The 13,751-nt window shown below is 36.8% G+C and overlaps 3 protein-coding genes and 1 long non-coding RNA gene across 6 annotated transcripts; 2 read left to right on the top strand and 2 right to left on the bottom strand.

Moving 5' to 3' along the window:
• Nucleotides 1-430: 430 nt before the first annotated feature.
• On the bottom strand, nucleotides 431-2,064 carry LOC108855202 (arogenate dehydratase 3, chloroplastic). The gene has a single exon (XM_018628961.2). It carries the CDS (start codon nucleotides 1,897-1,899, stop codon nucleotides 625-627), a length of 1,275 nt encoding a protein of 424 aa, XP_018484463.1. The 5' UTR covers nucleotides 1,900-2,064; the 3' UTR covers nucleotides 431-624.
• A 1,181-nt stretch (nucleotides 2,065-3,245) lies between these two features.
• On the bottom strand, nucleotides 3,246-7,163 carry LOC108855812 (nucleobase-ascorbate transporter 12). 2 transcript variants are annotated; one of them, XM_018629722.2, is made up of 10 exons: nucleotides 6,370-7,160; nucleotides 6,124-6,221; nucleotides 5,864-6,037; nucleotides 5,660-5,760; nucleotides 5,405-5,540; nucleotides 5,272-5,322; nucleotides 4,886-5,173; nucleotides 4,581-4,815; nucleotides 3,792-4,078; nucleotides 3,246-3,710 (listed from the first exon to the last, which is right to left on the bottom strand). In XM_018629722.2, exons 1-10 carry the CDS (start codon nucleotides 6,902-6,904, stop codon nucleotides 3,489-3,491), a joined length of 2,127 nt encoding a protein of 708 aa, XP_018485224.1. In that variant the 5' UTR covers nucleotides 6,905-7,160; the 3' UTR covers nucleotides 3,246-3,488. The 2 variants fall into 2 exon arrangements, with proteins under 2 accessions (XP_018485224.1, XP_018485223.1); XM_018629721.2 differs by having other exon boundaries at nucleotides 3,246-4,078; nucleotides 6,370-7,163.
• A 738-nt stretch (nucleotides 7,164-7,901) lies between these two features.
• On the top strand, nucleotides 7,902-8,796 carry LOC108850843 (uncharacterized). Of its 2 annotated transcripts, XR_008944801.1 has the most exons (4): nucleotides 7,902-8,049; nucleotides 8,130-8,192; nucleotides 8,274-8,598; nucleotides 8,680-8,796. It is a non-coding gene; the product is annotated as an uncharacterized LOC108850843 (long non-coding RNA). The 2 variants fall into 2 exon arrangements; XR_008944800.1 differs by having other exon boundaries at nucleotides 7,902-8,192.
• A 478-nt stretch (nucleotides 8,797-9,274) lies between these two features.
• LOC108852156 (uncharacterized) lies at nucleotides 9,275-10,201 on the top strand. The gene is made up of 3 exons (XM_057010004.1): nucleotides 9,275-9,497; nucleotides 9,573-9,676; nucleotides 9,926-10,201. Exons 1-3 carry the CDS (start codon nucleotides 9,337-9,339, stop codon nucleotides 9,955-9,957), a joined length of 297 nt encoding a protein of 98 aa, XP_056865984.1. The 5' UTR covers nucleotides 9,275-9,336; the 3' UTR covers nucleotides 9,958-10,201.
• Nucleotides 10,202-13,751: the final 3,550 nt, after the last annotated feature.

The raw sequence follows: 13,751 nt of genomic DNA, 5'->3' as shown, positions 1-13,751 counted from the left end.
AACCTGGGTTTAAGCCAATGTGAACACTTTTTATCTATTAAACAACGTTGTTTACAAACTGCAAATTGTTTTTGAGTAACTATTTGTCATTTTCCCTTTTAGTGAAAATGTTTGAAAATGTTTCAAGTTAACGTTTTACATCCACTTTAGATGGAGCTGTTATCGGAAGGGTTAACATACTAACAAAAGCTTAGTTGAATGTTTAAAAACATAAAATTTTGGTTGAAAGTTTTTCTTCCCATCAAAAGTAGTTTTGGTTTTGAATCAATAAAACCCTTACAAAACTCAAAATTGTCCTAGGATGTAAATGACTCGTTTTTTTTTTTTTTTTTTTGGCAACAGGATGTAAATGACTCTTAAAGTCACGCAAAACTTACCTAACCGAACATTGATATTCACTAACGGAGTATTACTTTATTCACGTGTGCACTTCTCAAAACAGAGATCCATCATCAATCAACCAATAAAGTGAAAAATGACAAGTTACTACAATTACAATGAGCTAAATAAAAAATACTTATCAAAAACAATGCACCCAAAAACTTATTGATATTTTCGTCTCTTCGAAATAAGTTTTATATAAACTTTACTCCCAATGATTTTACGTGGTACCATTATATAGTGTTACAATGAAAATGTAGATGACGACGAAGAAGGCGGCGGCGGCGATGGTGACCAAGAAGTCATATCCATCGGATAACTCCCCAACACACGCAAGAAAGACGTGAACTCCTGCACCTCAGAGAGGGCGTTCTGCGCACGCGCCTCCGCCATCGAAGCCTCGAAGTCAACGTAAAACATATACTCGAAATGCTTAGCCGTCCCGACATTAGCCTCGTCGACAAGCCTGATGGGAACATTATGGTTAGGCCTCGACTCGATCTTCGTCAAGCTGATGTTCCTAAACGCGAAAGCCGACAGCACCTTGAACAGAACGCACGTGCCTTTCTCGTGCGCGAACACTATACTCGTCTTGAACGGCCGGTCCGTCCTCGGTATGATCGGCTCACGCGCCAGCATAACGAACCGCGTGACGTTACTCGCGTCGTCCTGGATCCCGTCCGCGAGTATCTCCAGCCCGTAGATCTCCGCCGCGCGCGCGCTCGCTATCGCCGCGGTGTCTCGCACGCCGTTCGCGGCGATGAACTCCGCGGCTCCGGCGGTGTCATCAACCGCCTCACGCGCGACGTTGAGGCCGAGCTTCGTGAGCGTGTGCTCGCACTGAGCGAGTCCCTGAGGGTGGGAGATGACGCGCGTGAGGAACTCTTTTCTCACGCCGGGGAGAGCCAATAGGCAGTGGTGAACGGGGAGCTGAACCTCGCCGACTATATGGAGACGGTGACGGAGGAGGAGATCGTAGTTCCGATGAATCGATCCTCCGAGAGAGTTCTCCACGGGCAAAACCGCGCGATCCGCGATCCAGAGCTCGACGGCCTGAAACGCGACTTCGAACTGATCGCAGGGGATGGCTTGGCAGTTAGGGTAGGCTTTACCCGCGGCGGCTTCGGAGTAAGCGCCGGGGACGCCTTGGTACGCGACTCGGAGGTTGGATCCGTGCATCGGAGCGGGAGATAGATCCGTGATGCTGAGAGGCGTCGCCGTCTTGTTCTTGTGATTCGGAGGAGCCAACGAGGTGTCGTCATCGAACGGTACGAGATTCAGAGACGCGGAGCCGTTGGTGTGGCCGTTAACGGAGGAGAGGAGAGATTTTTCGGATTGTTCCTGAGAGACGACTTTGCTGGAGAGAATGGCGCAGGAGCTTTGCCAATCTGATCTGCTTGAACCAATGGCGGGAGAGTCGGATCTCTTGCCGCAGTGTATGAAGCGTCTCCGCGAGGCGGGAGTTTGGGAATATCGGAGCATTGGATTGTGAGGAGAGGAAGGTAGAAGAGTTCTCATGTTGAATTCAATTGAGAGTGTTGTGAGATGAGAATGATGGGGAAGGTTTGTTAAGAAAGGGGGAGTGAGGAAGAGAACGAGGAGTGTTATAGGAGAAGAGAAGAAGAGCGTGGAGTGCTCTCCTGCCTCTCAAGATCCTTCACCTACCACCATATACAACACATTTGTTTTTTTCTTGTTGTGTTGTTTGTTTAGTTTGGTTACACAAAAACTTGGTGGTGGGCCCAAACCCATAAAACTCCAAAACTTGTTGCAAATTTTTCATTATCCTGATTTTTTTTTTTTTGGAAAATTAATAAAATATCTTTTTCAAAGATTATCATTTATGATTTTTTTATAAACATTAGATTTCCTATTATTTAGTTTATATAAATTTTTATTTTATATATATATATATATGTGTGTATAACCTTTAAATATAACATTTTCATTTATATTTTAGAAGACTTTGTTGACATGTTATAAAATTTAGAAAATTATAAAACATTTGATAATGTATCTAACAAAACTCTATGTAAATTTATAAATAATTTTTATTTATTATAATTAGTAAGCACCAAACCTTTCCAAATAATTGGATATTTTTAATAACATTTGTAACTAACTATTCAAAGTTCATACCAATACTCACCCACCAAAGTCCTCTCAAGCTTCCCATGAATGAAATTGAAACGTTAAACATTACCATAAATATCACTATTTGTGAGAAATTGGTTCAAGATTGAGCTTGTGACTCGAGTCCAATTTTGATGGTGCTAACCGAAGATGAGCTTTTGGACTAAAGATTGGGCTACGGCACTCTTAAGCTCAAGGCAATGTAACAGAAGAAGAAATAAGATTAGGCTTTGGTAAAGTGATGCTGGCATGGACTATGTTCATCGATAAGTCAACTTAAAGAAAGAGAAGTCCAAAGGGTGACGAAGGAGAATGATTAGGCTAATGCGCAGCGCTAAGGCCTAAATCGGGTGTATTAGCTAGCTTAATCCAAGGTTTTAAAAACCTAAAACACACTAGACAGAAAGGATACTATCGTTTCTTCCAACAAACGTTACTGTCTCCACTAGCATTCTGTCCAAACAATGGAAGTTTTTTTTTGATGTACTTGACAAGGTGGAAGCGTTTGTTGTTGTTTCCCCATCCTTGAAGAGATCATCGTTGTAGATAAACGGTGGATGTTCTTCTGATGGGTATGTGATAGATACCCCTTCTTTGAAGTATTATGTGATAGATACCCCTTCTTTGAAGTATTTCAAAGTAAGAGATTATAGAGCTAGTTTCTCTTATTTGATTGAGGATATGCCCCAAAGCTGCCACTTCCAGCTTTGGCATCAATTACAAAGCTGGAATTGAGAAAGAAATAATTAAATTTAGTTATAAAAGGATTTGATCATAATAGTCTATATAACTTACAACAACAACAACATCCAATTCCAAGTGCTCTGTTCAACAAACAAACTTGCGAACCAAGAAAACTCCAACGTCTTAAATAAAACTTAGATTGAGACTAAAAATAACAGAAGAAAAGATAAAAAAAAACAAAAGAAAATCTAATTATTTACCACTTCACCATTAAGTTTTTTTTTTTCCATTCAAATGCCAACCCATTTGACCCATCTGAAAAACCTCCCCACCCTAAACGGCAACTCATAGTCTTTAGCAAGTGCTGGTTCTCTCGTCACAGTCTCACCATCTGACCAAACATAAACCCCACGTTCTTGCCTACTCCCAGGTACAGTATTGTCCAAAACCACGGCCATGATGAACGCAATCACCATGTTCATCGACAACAGCGTGTTCATCACATAGTTCACCTGCACAAAAACTCCCCACAACTTTACTAATATTCTCCTGAAAATTGAAAATTTCGAAAGGCAAAGCGTAAACATACATACCCCTTTATATTGGCTTTTGAAGGGACCATGAGAAGCAACAATGTAAGGCTGGTAATAACTTGGAACAGAGAGGTTCGAGTTCGGAGAAACGCCATACTGCTGGAAGTAAGCTGGGACAGATAGAGAAAAGAAGAGCGATAACCCCACGATTATGATGTTCCTCGAGCTTCCAGCTTCACTGTAACGCAAGTTCGAAAGTCCTAAAGCCGTAAACATTGCCCACATGAAGCAAAGAAGAGAAGCAACCATCACTTGAGGTATCGATGCTATAAACCCTCCAACTTTACCTGAGGAAAGTTATCAAAAAGCTTCCATCAGATCACTATAATGATGAATCGCATAGGACTGAGATTTTGAACCGAACCAGAACTAAAAAATTTGGTTAGTTCGGTTAGGAGTTTCTTTCAATTCGGTAAGTCTTTTTAAAAAAGTTTGGTTTTCGGTTTGGTTCGGCAATCGGTTACTTCACTTTCTTAAAAATATATATAGGCCAAACCACACCAAATATCCAGGCCAAACCACACCAAATATCCGAACCGAAATTAACTAAAATTAACAAAATCCAACCAAAATATAACCGAAATCAAAAACTTCGGTAAGATTTTTAAAACCCGAACTAACCAAATACAGAACCAAACATTATTCGGGATAATTCGGTAAGATTTATGTCGAACCTAACTAACCGAAAAAAAAACGAACTACCCGAACCAAATCACCCAAACTACCAGAACCTGCAGGCCTAGTATCGTTACATGCATTTATTAAATAATCGGTGAACCACTTACTTACCAACAAGTGATAGTATAACTAGAACACAAGCGCCAAGCTCAACGACTCTGCGGCTTCCCATCTTGGTCACAGCGATCGTGTGAACGTTTTCGGTTAAGGTGGTTGAACCAGTACCTGTACCCCATAAACCGGCTAGGAGACTTGTGAAACCTTCAAGACCTATCGCCCGGCTCACAACACCAGGCGTAGGAGGACTCGATGCAACTAACAGAGAAGATGCATGGTACGAACCAACCTGAAAAAATAAACTGATTAGTAAAAAAAGTGCTATAAATTGACTGAATGGTCAAACAGAAAACACTAACCGAATCTACCGAAGCGATTATGGAGACCACACACATGACAAGAGACATTTTCCAGGTGAAAATCGGCACACCCCATTGCAAGGGGTAAGGAAACCTAAACCAAGGAGCGGATCTAAGGGCGTGAGAAGTGTCGACGCGACAGTACTTCATTCTGGTCATGTATTTTCTGCAGTGGCTCGATACGACGTTTGAGATGGGTACGTTAGGGTCACAGCCTTTGTAGGTGTAAGCTCCTGCTTCCGTTAAAAGGAACGCAGCAGCCCAGGTGATTGCAAGACTCAATGGAACCTGTTAGTTGAGAAAGTCAGTAGAAATCAAGATGTAGAGTTGGGACATATCAGATAAATACTAAATAAAATAAAATAAAAAATCAGATGAATACTTACCGCATATATAAGGAAAATCCGATGGCTTAAAATTGAGATTTTCCGGAGATACTGCAGCAAAAGTTTTTGTAAAGTATCAAATTATTTATTACTTTTTTCAAAAGCGGTTAAGAGTAACTTTCAATAAACTTACAAGAGCAAAGATGACCACGAGTAGTATCTGCACTACACCGATCTCAAGACATTTACCAACAAGAGGGAAGCCGTAGCTGTAAAACGAGAGTCCAACTGCAGCTATCGTCGGAGCAACAACTACTGGATTGATCAACCTATTTACAAGGGTCAAAAAGATATTACAGAACCATTTGTAGTCAAACATACCAAATAGGAAACGATATCTAATGCTTGATTTATATTATATATGGACAGAGGCAGGAGATGTGAATACCTCAAAATCAGGGACATTAGGCCACTGTACCCAAGCACTGCTTGGAAAGCTGAACCAATTATGATTGCACCTTGCAACTCTCTCATGATATGCTTGAAGTTCTACAAATATTAACCCAAACACAATACTTAATGCCAACAAACTGATTCATAAATCATTATATTGACATTAGATTTAAAAAAGAGGTTTTGTGTTGTTACTTACATTATTTCCATTCAAACCTTGAAACTCCGGAGAGTTAATGATGGCCAGAGCCGGAGCGAGAAAAACAAAAGAAGGGCCTTGAATCAAAGGAAGCCTCGACCCAAATGAAGTATGCAACAATGTCGTGATTCCACAGACAAAAAGTACAGTCGAGACAACGTTTGCAATATCCTCCTATAATCCCAAAAAAAAAACAAAGATTAAACTAAACGCAATCCACAGTCGATCAAAGTGGAAGGGAGACTAAAAGAAGCACTTACGTGGGAGCCTCCCATTGCAGGAACAATAACAAGTGGAACAAGAATCAGTGAGCCTAACATGGAGAGGTAATGCTGCAAACCGTAGAACCCAATTGGAACTGAAAACACACAAACACAAGTAGAGATGATAAAATAAACATTATCTTAAACAAAAACAATTTTTGTAAGAAACTTTCAAGATGTCAAAGGAATCTAATATATAATAATTATATAATTAAACAAAAATGGATCATTTGTGACACTGACCAAGTCCAGGAGTATCTCTGAGTCCATAATTCATATGGAGATTTCTAGCGGCTAAATCATCATCATCCATGCTCTGTGGCAGAACCTCCACTCTCTCTTCAACACGGTTCTGTCTCCTAACCGGGTCGCCTGACCCGTTTGCTCCTCCTCCTCCTCCACCAACGGGTCCGTTTGTTCTTCCCCCATCAGAATCTCTCCGTCTCTTAACCGGAGCTGCAGCAGCGCTCGGAGGTTGCGGTTGTGGTGGTGGCGGCTTGTCATTCTTATCCTTCTTATCTGGCTCACCGGCGGAGACAGGAGGAGGAGGACGGAGGGGAGGCTGGCCGGCTTCGAGATCCGGGTGGGTTTCCGGCTGAGTGGCTCTGGCGGAAGCAGGCAACGAGAGCTGGCCGGAATGGGAGGCGGTAGTCTCGCCGGAGAATTTGGGACGGAAGCCGGTTCGTTTGGCCCAGGTAGAGGGTGGCACTGGAGAGGATTCTGGAGCTGGAAGCAATGGACCGGGTTTAGGTCCGGGTTTCGGGTCGGAGCTTGACATGATTTTTTTTTTCTTTTTTCAGGAGTGCATTAGTGGAGAGTTTTAGTTTCTAGATCTACAAAAGAAAATCTCTGTTGCCGGAGAAGAAAGAATGGGAACTAGGGTTTCTTAAAAAAAAACAGGAAGAAAGAGAAGAGAAGAGAGATGAAGTACATACAGTTGTGTCTGAGAGAGAGAGAGTGAGAAGTTCTAACAAGTAAGTAACAGTGAATGTGATATTTTAGAAAGAGAGAGAGAGATACAGAGAAAGGTGGTGTTGGATGATTTTCAGTAAATCTAACATTTAAGATTTTGATATTAACATTTCAACTTCTTTTTTTCTTTTGGAACACAACATTTCTTCATCTTCTTTTTTCCTTTTTTACTGCGTGATGTCATAAAATCCATTGCTGATCACTTTTCTTACAATTTTATCAAAAGTACTACCACCCAACAAAAATTTTCTGTTGTCATAAAAGTAAAAATACCGAGTAAGTAAGTTTCATCTGAATTTTGTTTTTGTTTATTAATATGATCTAATAAAAATCCACCGTTGATGACAACAAAATCTGATACAATAGGTACTACCTCCGTTTCATATTACATTTAAGAACACAGATTAAGAAAATATTTAATTTTACATATTTTCAAAATAAAAACACTATTATCAATACACATAACCATGTACCAACCAATAGAAAAATAGAAAAAAGAATAATGTCAATAAATTTTGCATTGAAAACCGAAAACGACACTTATTTTGAAACTAAAAATTTCTTCTAGAACGACATATAATTTGAAACGGAGGGAGTACTATTTTCTGCATAAATCATTAAAAAGGCCAATGACCCGATGCTAAATGGGCCAGAGCATGGCTTAACGCTGAAAATGTCAAGAATCCAGCTTACTAATATTTGAATCAAAACACCGGTTATTACATTCGACTGAACCGGATTTGTATGTATTTATTACCGTTTCTTGAGAATCTCATGGGATTTACAAAAAAAACGGGTGCAAATCGCTCGAAGTTTAATCTCACTAGAAGCTAGAGTCTCCTTGAAAAAACTCTAATTCCACTTTGTCACGCCTTAGAATCAAAATTTTTATTACTGTTCCTCAGAATTGCAGAAGGAGGTTAGGGTGTATATAGTTTGCGATGAATCGAGGTCTAAAAGGAGTTAGTTATTCTACTAATCGATTTGTTTCTATCTGTTTAAAATTGATTGAGAATTTGGGGGTGTTTCAGATACAATGGTAGTACAAAATGTCCCAGCTTTGGGTTGTGTGACAATCTCGTGAGAGTGACTGAGTGAGTAGTATACACTGATCCAATCTCTTTGTTTCTTCTTCCTTTTGGTTTCTGATATTAGTTGATTTTGGTTGGATGTAGTAAACCTATGGTGAGGAGTTTACTGATGTCTTCTGGCTTAAGTTTCGTCTCGTCTCTAATGCCCAGGTCTTTTGATTTAGCTGTTCTGTATTAACGCTAAGTGGTGCGCTGATTGATATATTTAGGCTAAAGCTGTCGGAATTGTCCAAGAGGAAGTATTTGCAATATTTGGTTTAAGATATATATGTTTATTATGTTTGATTGATTTGCAAAGAGGAAGTTGGATGAGTCCGTTTTCTTGGGGAATCGGCTCCAGATCTCATTTCTAACTCCTTTGCAACAAGAATAAAGATTGTGTCTCCTCTGTAGACTACGATGAACAAAGGTTAAGTTCTTTACTTATATCAAACTTTTATCCTTACAGAATAAACTTCACAAATCTATAAATGTTTTATCTTGTAAACAGCCAAGAACGCTTTCCAAGTCACAAAACCGGCATTAGAGATTGCATCTTCCTCTATCCTTTTTTGTCTTTTAGGAGTTTGGAAAGAGAGATGGAGAACCAAATCCATAGAAGAAACGCTCATATAGTCATATTACTCGAGTTTCATCTGACCTGGTCTTTGAATTCTGCTTATTTGTATTATTAAACTTGTGTTTCTACGTAACAATAAAAGGTTTTAAAAAAAAACTTGGATTGGTGTAGGAGTACTTTTGGTCATCAATGAATCAAACGGTTAAAACTGTCAGAGAAAAACTCCACAAGGTGAAAAAGAACCTAAAGTGTTTGTAATTACATTTTAGATAATAAACTAAAACATTTTTTCATTGGCTTGTAACATTGTAGATTCAAAAAAAAGTGGTAACATGATATTCTGTGAATATTGAAATTTTCTTGAATAAAACTTCCTTTTTTTCCTATTCAATTTCAATTATTCGTTAAATAAAACCATGTCCTCTCATTTGGTACCAATTTGATTACTAAACCGAAATTGAAACCAGTTTACTAGTTTGTCTGCAAACCGAATTGCTTCCGGTTATCGAACCGGCGTATCCAATCCAATCTCTAGTGAGTGAGGCGAAGGGTTTACGGAAGATTTTGCAGAAAGAAAAAGAGAGAGAGATGAGTGCAAGGAGCATCGCTTCTAGGTCAACCTCCATCTTAAGATCCGCTACCAGAAGAAGCTTGATCTCACCACCTAGACCTAGAATCTCCTCCCCAAACCCTAATTCCTCGTCGTCCCCTCTTCGCCAGACTCGAATCGAATCTTCTTCCGTTCCCAGGTGAAAGTTCGATAGCATTGTTTGATCTCAAATATGCGTAATTTTTTTAATAAGTTTATATTTTGAATCTGAAAGGTTTATGGTGCGGAGAGAACTAAGCACGCATCAGCCATTTCACAGCGTCGTTGCTGCAGCTTGCCTCGTTTCCAAGCTCCCTTCTGATCTCACCTCTTATGAAGGTACACTACCAAACCTGCTTTTTGTTCGGTTTTTAATTTGTGTTTGGATTAATTAGTCTTAATTACACAACATTCGGCTCTGTTATGTCTCTGATCTTCAATTCAATTTCTTTTTTCACTTGAGAAAGATGCAACATTTGACTGAGTTAGAGAGCTTCTTTAGTAGTATGTGATTTATATGTTTCAGAGAAAGATACTTCCCATGTTTGAGATTCTAACAACTTTTGCATTGCATCTTTGCCATGACAGGTAGGTTTGCTAACTATGTCAGTCCCATCTAAGAGGCAGCACCACCTTCAAGTATCTGGATGGATGTCTTTTTGCGCTATGATTGTTTTTTTTTCTTTTTAAGTTAAAATTTGCCAACGGCTTTTGCAATCTTTCAGTTTAGATGGAACCCTGATACATGTTTTGGTAGATGTTATTCACTTCCTTTTCTTTGGGTTCTTATCTTTATTAGTCAAATGGTTATTGTCATAATGTAAGATCATTTCTCCTCGATACAAAACTCTATTTTAGTTACAAAATATGATCGTTTGCATGGGTTGAGAGAGACCCTTTACACATTTCTACCAATTAAATTATGTTCCTTAGCCTTGGTTTTTGAGACTTCAAACAAAAGATGTATCAAGCCTTCAGTGCAGTTATGCCCCTTGCTTGTTATGAAGTATCTGCGTAGTCCTAGTAGATTTCATGTAATCATGAGATTTTTGGTCTCGTCTTCATATGTCCTATTGTGAAAATAGCTCCACTCTGGTTGGTACTTATTTTCTCTTATAGTTTCCGACGCATGAACATAATCAGAATATAGAGTGAGTTGGTCACACTGCTTGAAGGAAAATTATTTAAACACAATACACTTGTTCTTTGTTTTTTTTTCTGGAATGTCTCTTGAGATTTTGGTTCTCCAATCTAGCGGGTGTATCGTTTATTTGGTGAGGGCTCTCCATATATCCTTGGCTTCATCTCTTTTCAAGTAGGCATGCGTAGAAATCAATGCCAGGTAGAGAGATCTTTGCAGATGCTTAGTTGACAGAGACTTGAAACCTGCCATTACCACACAAAACGTTTTTAAGACACGAAAGTGGGTACGTTCGAATGGGTTGTTTTAGAAAGTTACAAACTATATACAATGATGAGTTTTGCAGGCTCTAGTTTAGGTGCGAGTCCTCCACAAAATTAATATGGAAGTGTCCTTTCGGGACCCGTTTTATGCGAAAACAAGAAGAACAGTCAATATGATGATTATCGTATGGTCATTGTTGTTTGGCTTTGTGCCCTCCATGTGGTTTCAATAAAGCACTCAAGTTCGTTTCCACATACCAAGCCAAGCTATACTTCTGTTTTCTATTTTCAACTTCGCTCAAGAGATCAAGGTCGTCGAAACCAAATCTGATTATCTTGTACTTCTTAGTTGAAAGCGGTTTATGTCTAGTTATTGATTATTTCAGACACTAATTCCAAATGTAAACAAATATAAAAAAACATTGTTCCATTGTATTCAGTGTTAATCTTCTTTCTACGTATTTATCTAAAACATGTTGGATAGTGTTTTCAAATACTGATTTTGACAAAATAAAACATCTAAAAATGATTGATATTGATGAAAGATTGTTTTTCTTTTGATGATGTGTTAATAGACACAAAACTCTTTAAGACATCATTAAAGTTGATGTTTTGGGTTGTACAAGTTTAGAAATTGGAATGAAAAATAGAGACTGAAATATAAGCATTCGATTAAACAAATTATGGATATGACTTAGTAAAATCTTGTGGAAACATACCAATAGATATTATAAATTCATGTGGAGGGTTATCCACCAAACTTCGTATATATAAAGATTTTGTCAAAATAACTTCTTATTTTAACTGCGCAAATGTCAACTTTGTCTCATGAGAAAGTGATTAGCTAACAAACTTTCAAGAAACCTACCTACTTTCTCATATGCACACATGACTGGCAAATGATAACTCACCAATTTAATGTTTACTTTAAACTTTATATTGATTTAAAAGTCAATTGGACTAATTATAATTAACTTCTCCTAACCTCTGTACTTAGTTGTGCACATTCTTTTTTTTTTGATAAGTTAGTTGTGCACATTCTACTTATGACAACAAAGCAAAACATAACAAATCAAGTTCTCACATTTTGTACCCCAAATTCAGCACTTTAAACCAAATTTGCTTTTGATATTCTCCCTAAACGACGCCATTGATTAAGGCCACGGTTCCCTGGTCCTTGATGTACTTGATCTCTCTCTTCGGTAAATTATATTTTTGAACAGGAAGTAATATATAATCAGGCCCAAACTTAATTTCTTATTAATGATGTCGTGCTCTCCTGACTCAAGTTCTTGAATGAGAATCAAGATTCTGAATCTTAAATGTTATTCATTGGTGTAAGTATTTAAGTTTGTGGTCTTGCGTCCAGCTCTAGATGGATTTGGGATCTTTCGAGAGAGAGAACACAAAAACTGCCTGTCAGGAAATTAAGTGTTTTCGAATTGCGGCAGTTTGTAATCATATCACACATAACGACTCACAAGTCTAATCTTTGAGTTATTATTATTTTCTTATTTTCAACTATTTAAGTTATTTTATTAATATTTTTCATCATCTTACAAATTAATTAAAACTGCTCAGTTTCTTTAATTAATTTATTACACTTTCTGCTATATTTTTGTTTTGTATTACAGTTCTTGATTCTAGATTATACCATGAATGGAAAGTCTGTCAAGGAAAGTTACACATTTTTGATGCTTTAAAACTGTTTAATAGTTTATTATGCTCTATTTTGTGTCTTTTTATTCAAATAATATGTAAATATTTGAAGGAAAAAAGTAAATATTTTTGATACTTATAAAAACTTTAAATATTAAGAGGCATTTGTAAACATTTTTAACGTACATGAAACCTGGGATAAAAAACTACTATATCTATATTATTTTAAGAGGTGTTTAAAGTTTTTGCACAAATAATAAGAAAATACAAAATTTTATATAATTTATCTTGATTACATAAAGTAATATTAAATAAATTTAATTCAACCAATAAAAAACAGTATTTTGTAATTGGTCACAAATTTTAAACGATATTAAACTCTATCTAAAACTACGAGAACATCATTTATTTTGAAACAAAATTAAAATTTTCAAACATCACTTATATAATGATTATAATGATACGAGGGAATATAACATACAGATACATCAAACCCAACACTTATCCTTTTTGAAACCATTTACTTGTATAGAGAGAAACATACAAAAATATACATATATAGAGAGGCGTATGTAAACATTTCTTGTTTTTTTTTTTTTTCCTTTTATCTTTTCAGCTGTTATTGTATATTAAAAAAATTAATATGATCTTTAAAAAAAATCTCAGTTTTATGCCTGTTTACGCCAATTAATTATGGATCGAATAGCTAATGCATATCAATTATGCAATGAAATGACTATTGTTTTATTACAATAGTGTTATTAATAACCTATACTAGATTTTGACCCGCGCTTCGAAAGCGCGGGTATTATTTTTTACTTTTATGAAATATATTATTTGTTTGTAATTATTGAACATATTTATTTTAGTAAAATTTTCTTTATAATAAATTTGACACACATAGTGTCTCTGGTAAACTATGTGTTTCTCTGACTTTGTTTTATTCCCTCTCCAATCAACATATCGAAGCGCGGATATTATTTTTTACTTTTATGAAATATATTATTTGTTTGTAATTATTGAATGTATTTATCTTAGTAAAAATTTCTTTATAATAAATTTGACATATAGAGTGTCTCTGGTAAACTATGTATTTATCTGGTTTTATTTTATTCCTTCTCCAATCAACATATTTATTTGGCTTGTTGTTAAAATAAATGATTTTAGAACGCAACTGTTTACTTTGATATTTTGTTTAAACAATGTGACATATTTCTGTATTAATTGTGTTCAATTAAATATTTACATTGTAATTTAAATTTGTATACAAATCAACATATTTGTGTAGTTTGTTATTAAAAAATGATTTGAATCCAAATGTAAGTACTCTTATAGTGATTTTTTCAGTTCA

The sequence above is a fragment of the Raphanus sativus genome, chromosome 4 (genome assembly GCF_000801105.2).
Source record: "Raphanus sativus cultivar WK10039 chromosome 4, ASM80110v3, whole genome shotgun sequence".
In the NCBI taxonomy this organism is placed as follows: Eukaryota; Viridiplantae; Streptophyta; class Magnoliopsida; order Brassicales; family Brassicaceae; genus Raphanus; species Raphanus sativus.
Note: the sequence above shows the minus strand (reverse complement) of the source record. Positions and strands in the feature narration are given on the sequence as shown.

Excerpts from the sequence above, each read along its gene's own strand:
- LOC108855202 (XM_018628961.2), bottom strand. The coding sequence starts at position 1,899 with ATGAGAACTCTTCTACCTTCCTCTCCTCACAATCCAATGCTCCGATAT.
- LOC108855812 (XM_018629721.2), bottom strand. The coding sequence starts at position 6,904 with ATGTCAAGCTCCGACCCGAAACCCGGACCTAAACCCGGTCCATTGCTT. Across the intron at positions 4,816-4,885 it reads TAATCGCTTCGGTAGATTCG|GTTGGTTCGTACCATGCATC; the intron begins GTTAGTGTTTTC and ends TTATTTTTTCAG. Across the intron at positions 4,079-4,580 it reads AGTTATACTATCACTTGTTG|GTAAAGTTGGAGGGTTTATA; the intron begins GTAAGTAAGTGG and ends AACTTTCCTCAG.
- LOC108852156 (XM_057010004.1), top strand. The coding sequence starts at position 9,337 with ATGAGTGCAAGGAGCATCGCTTCTAGGTCAACCTCCATCTTAAGATCC. Across the intron at positions 9,498-9,572 it reads GAATCTTCTTCCGTTCCCAG|GTTTATGGTGCGGAGAGAAC; the intron begins GTGAAAGTTCGA and ends TGAATCTGAAAG. Across the intron at positions 9,677-9,925 it reads TGATCTCACCTCTTATGAAG|GTAGGTTTGCTAACTATGTC; the intron begins GTACACTACCAA and ends TTGCCATGACAG.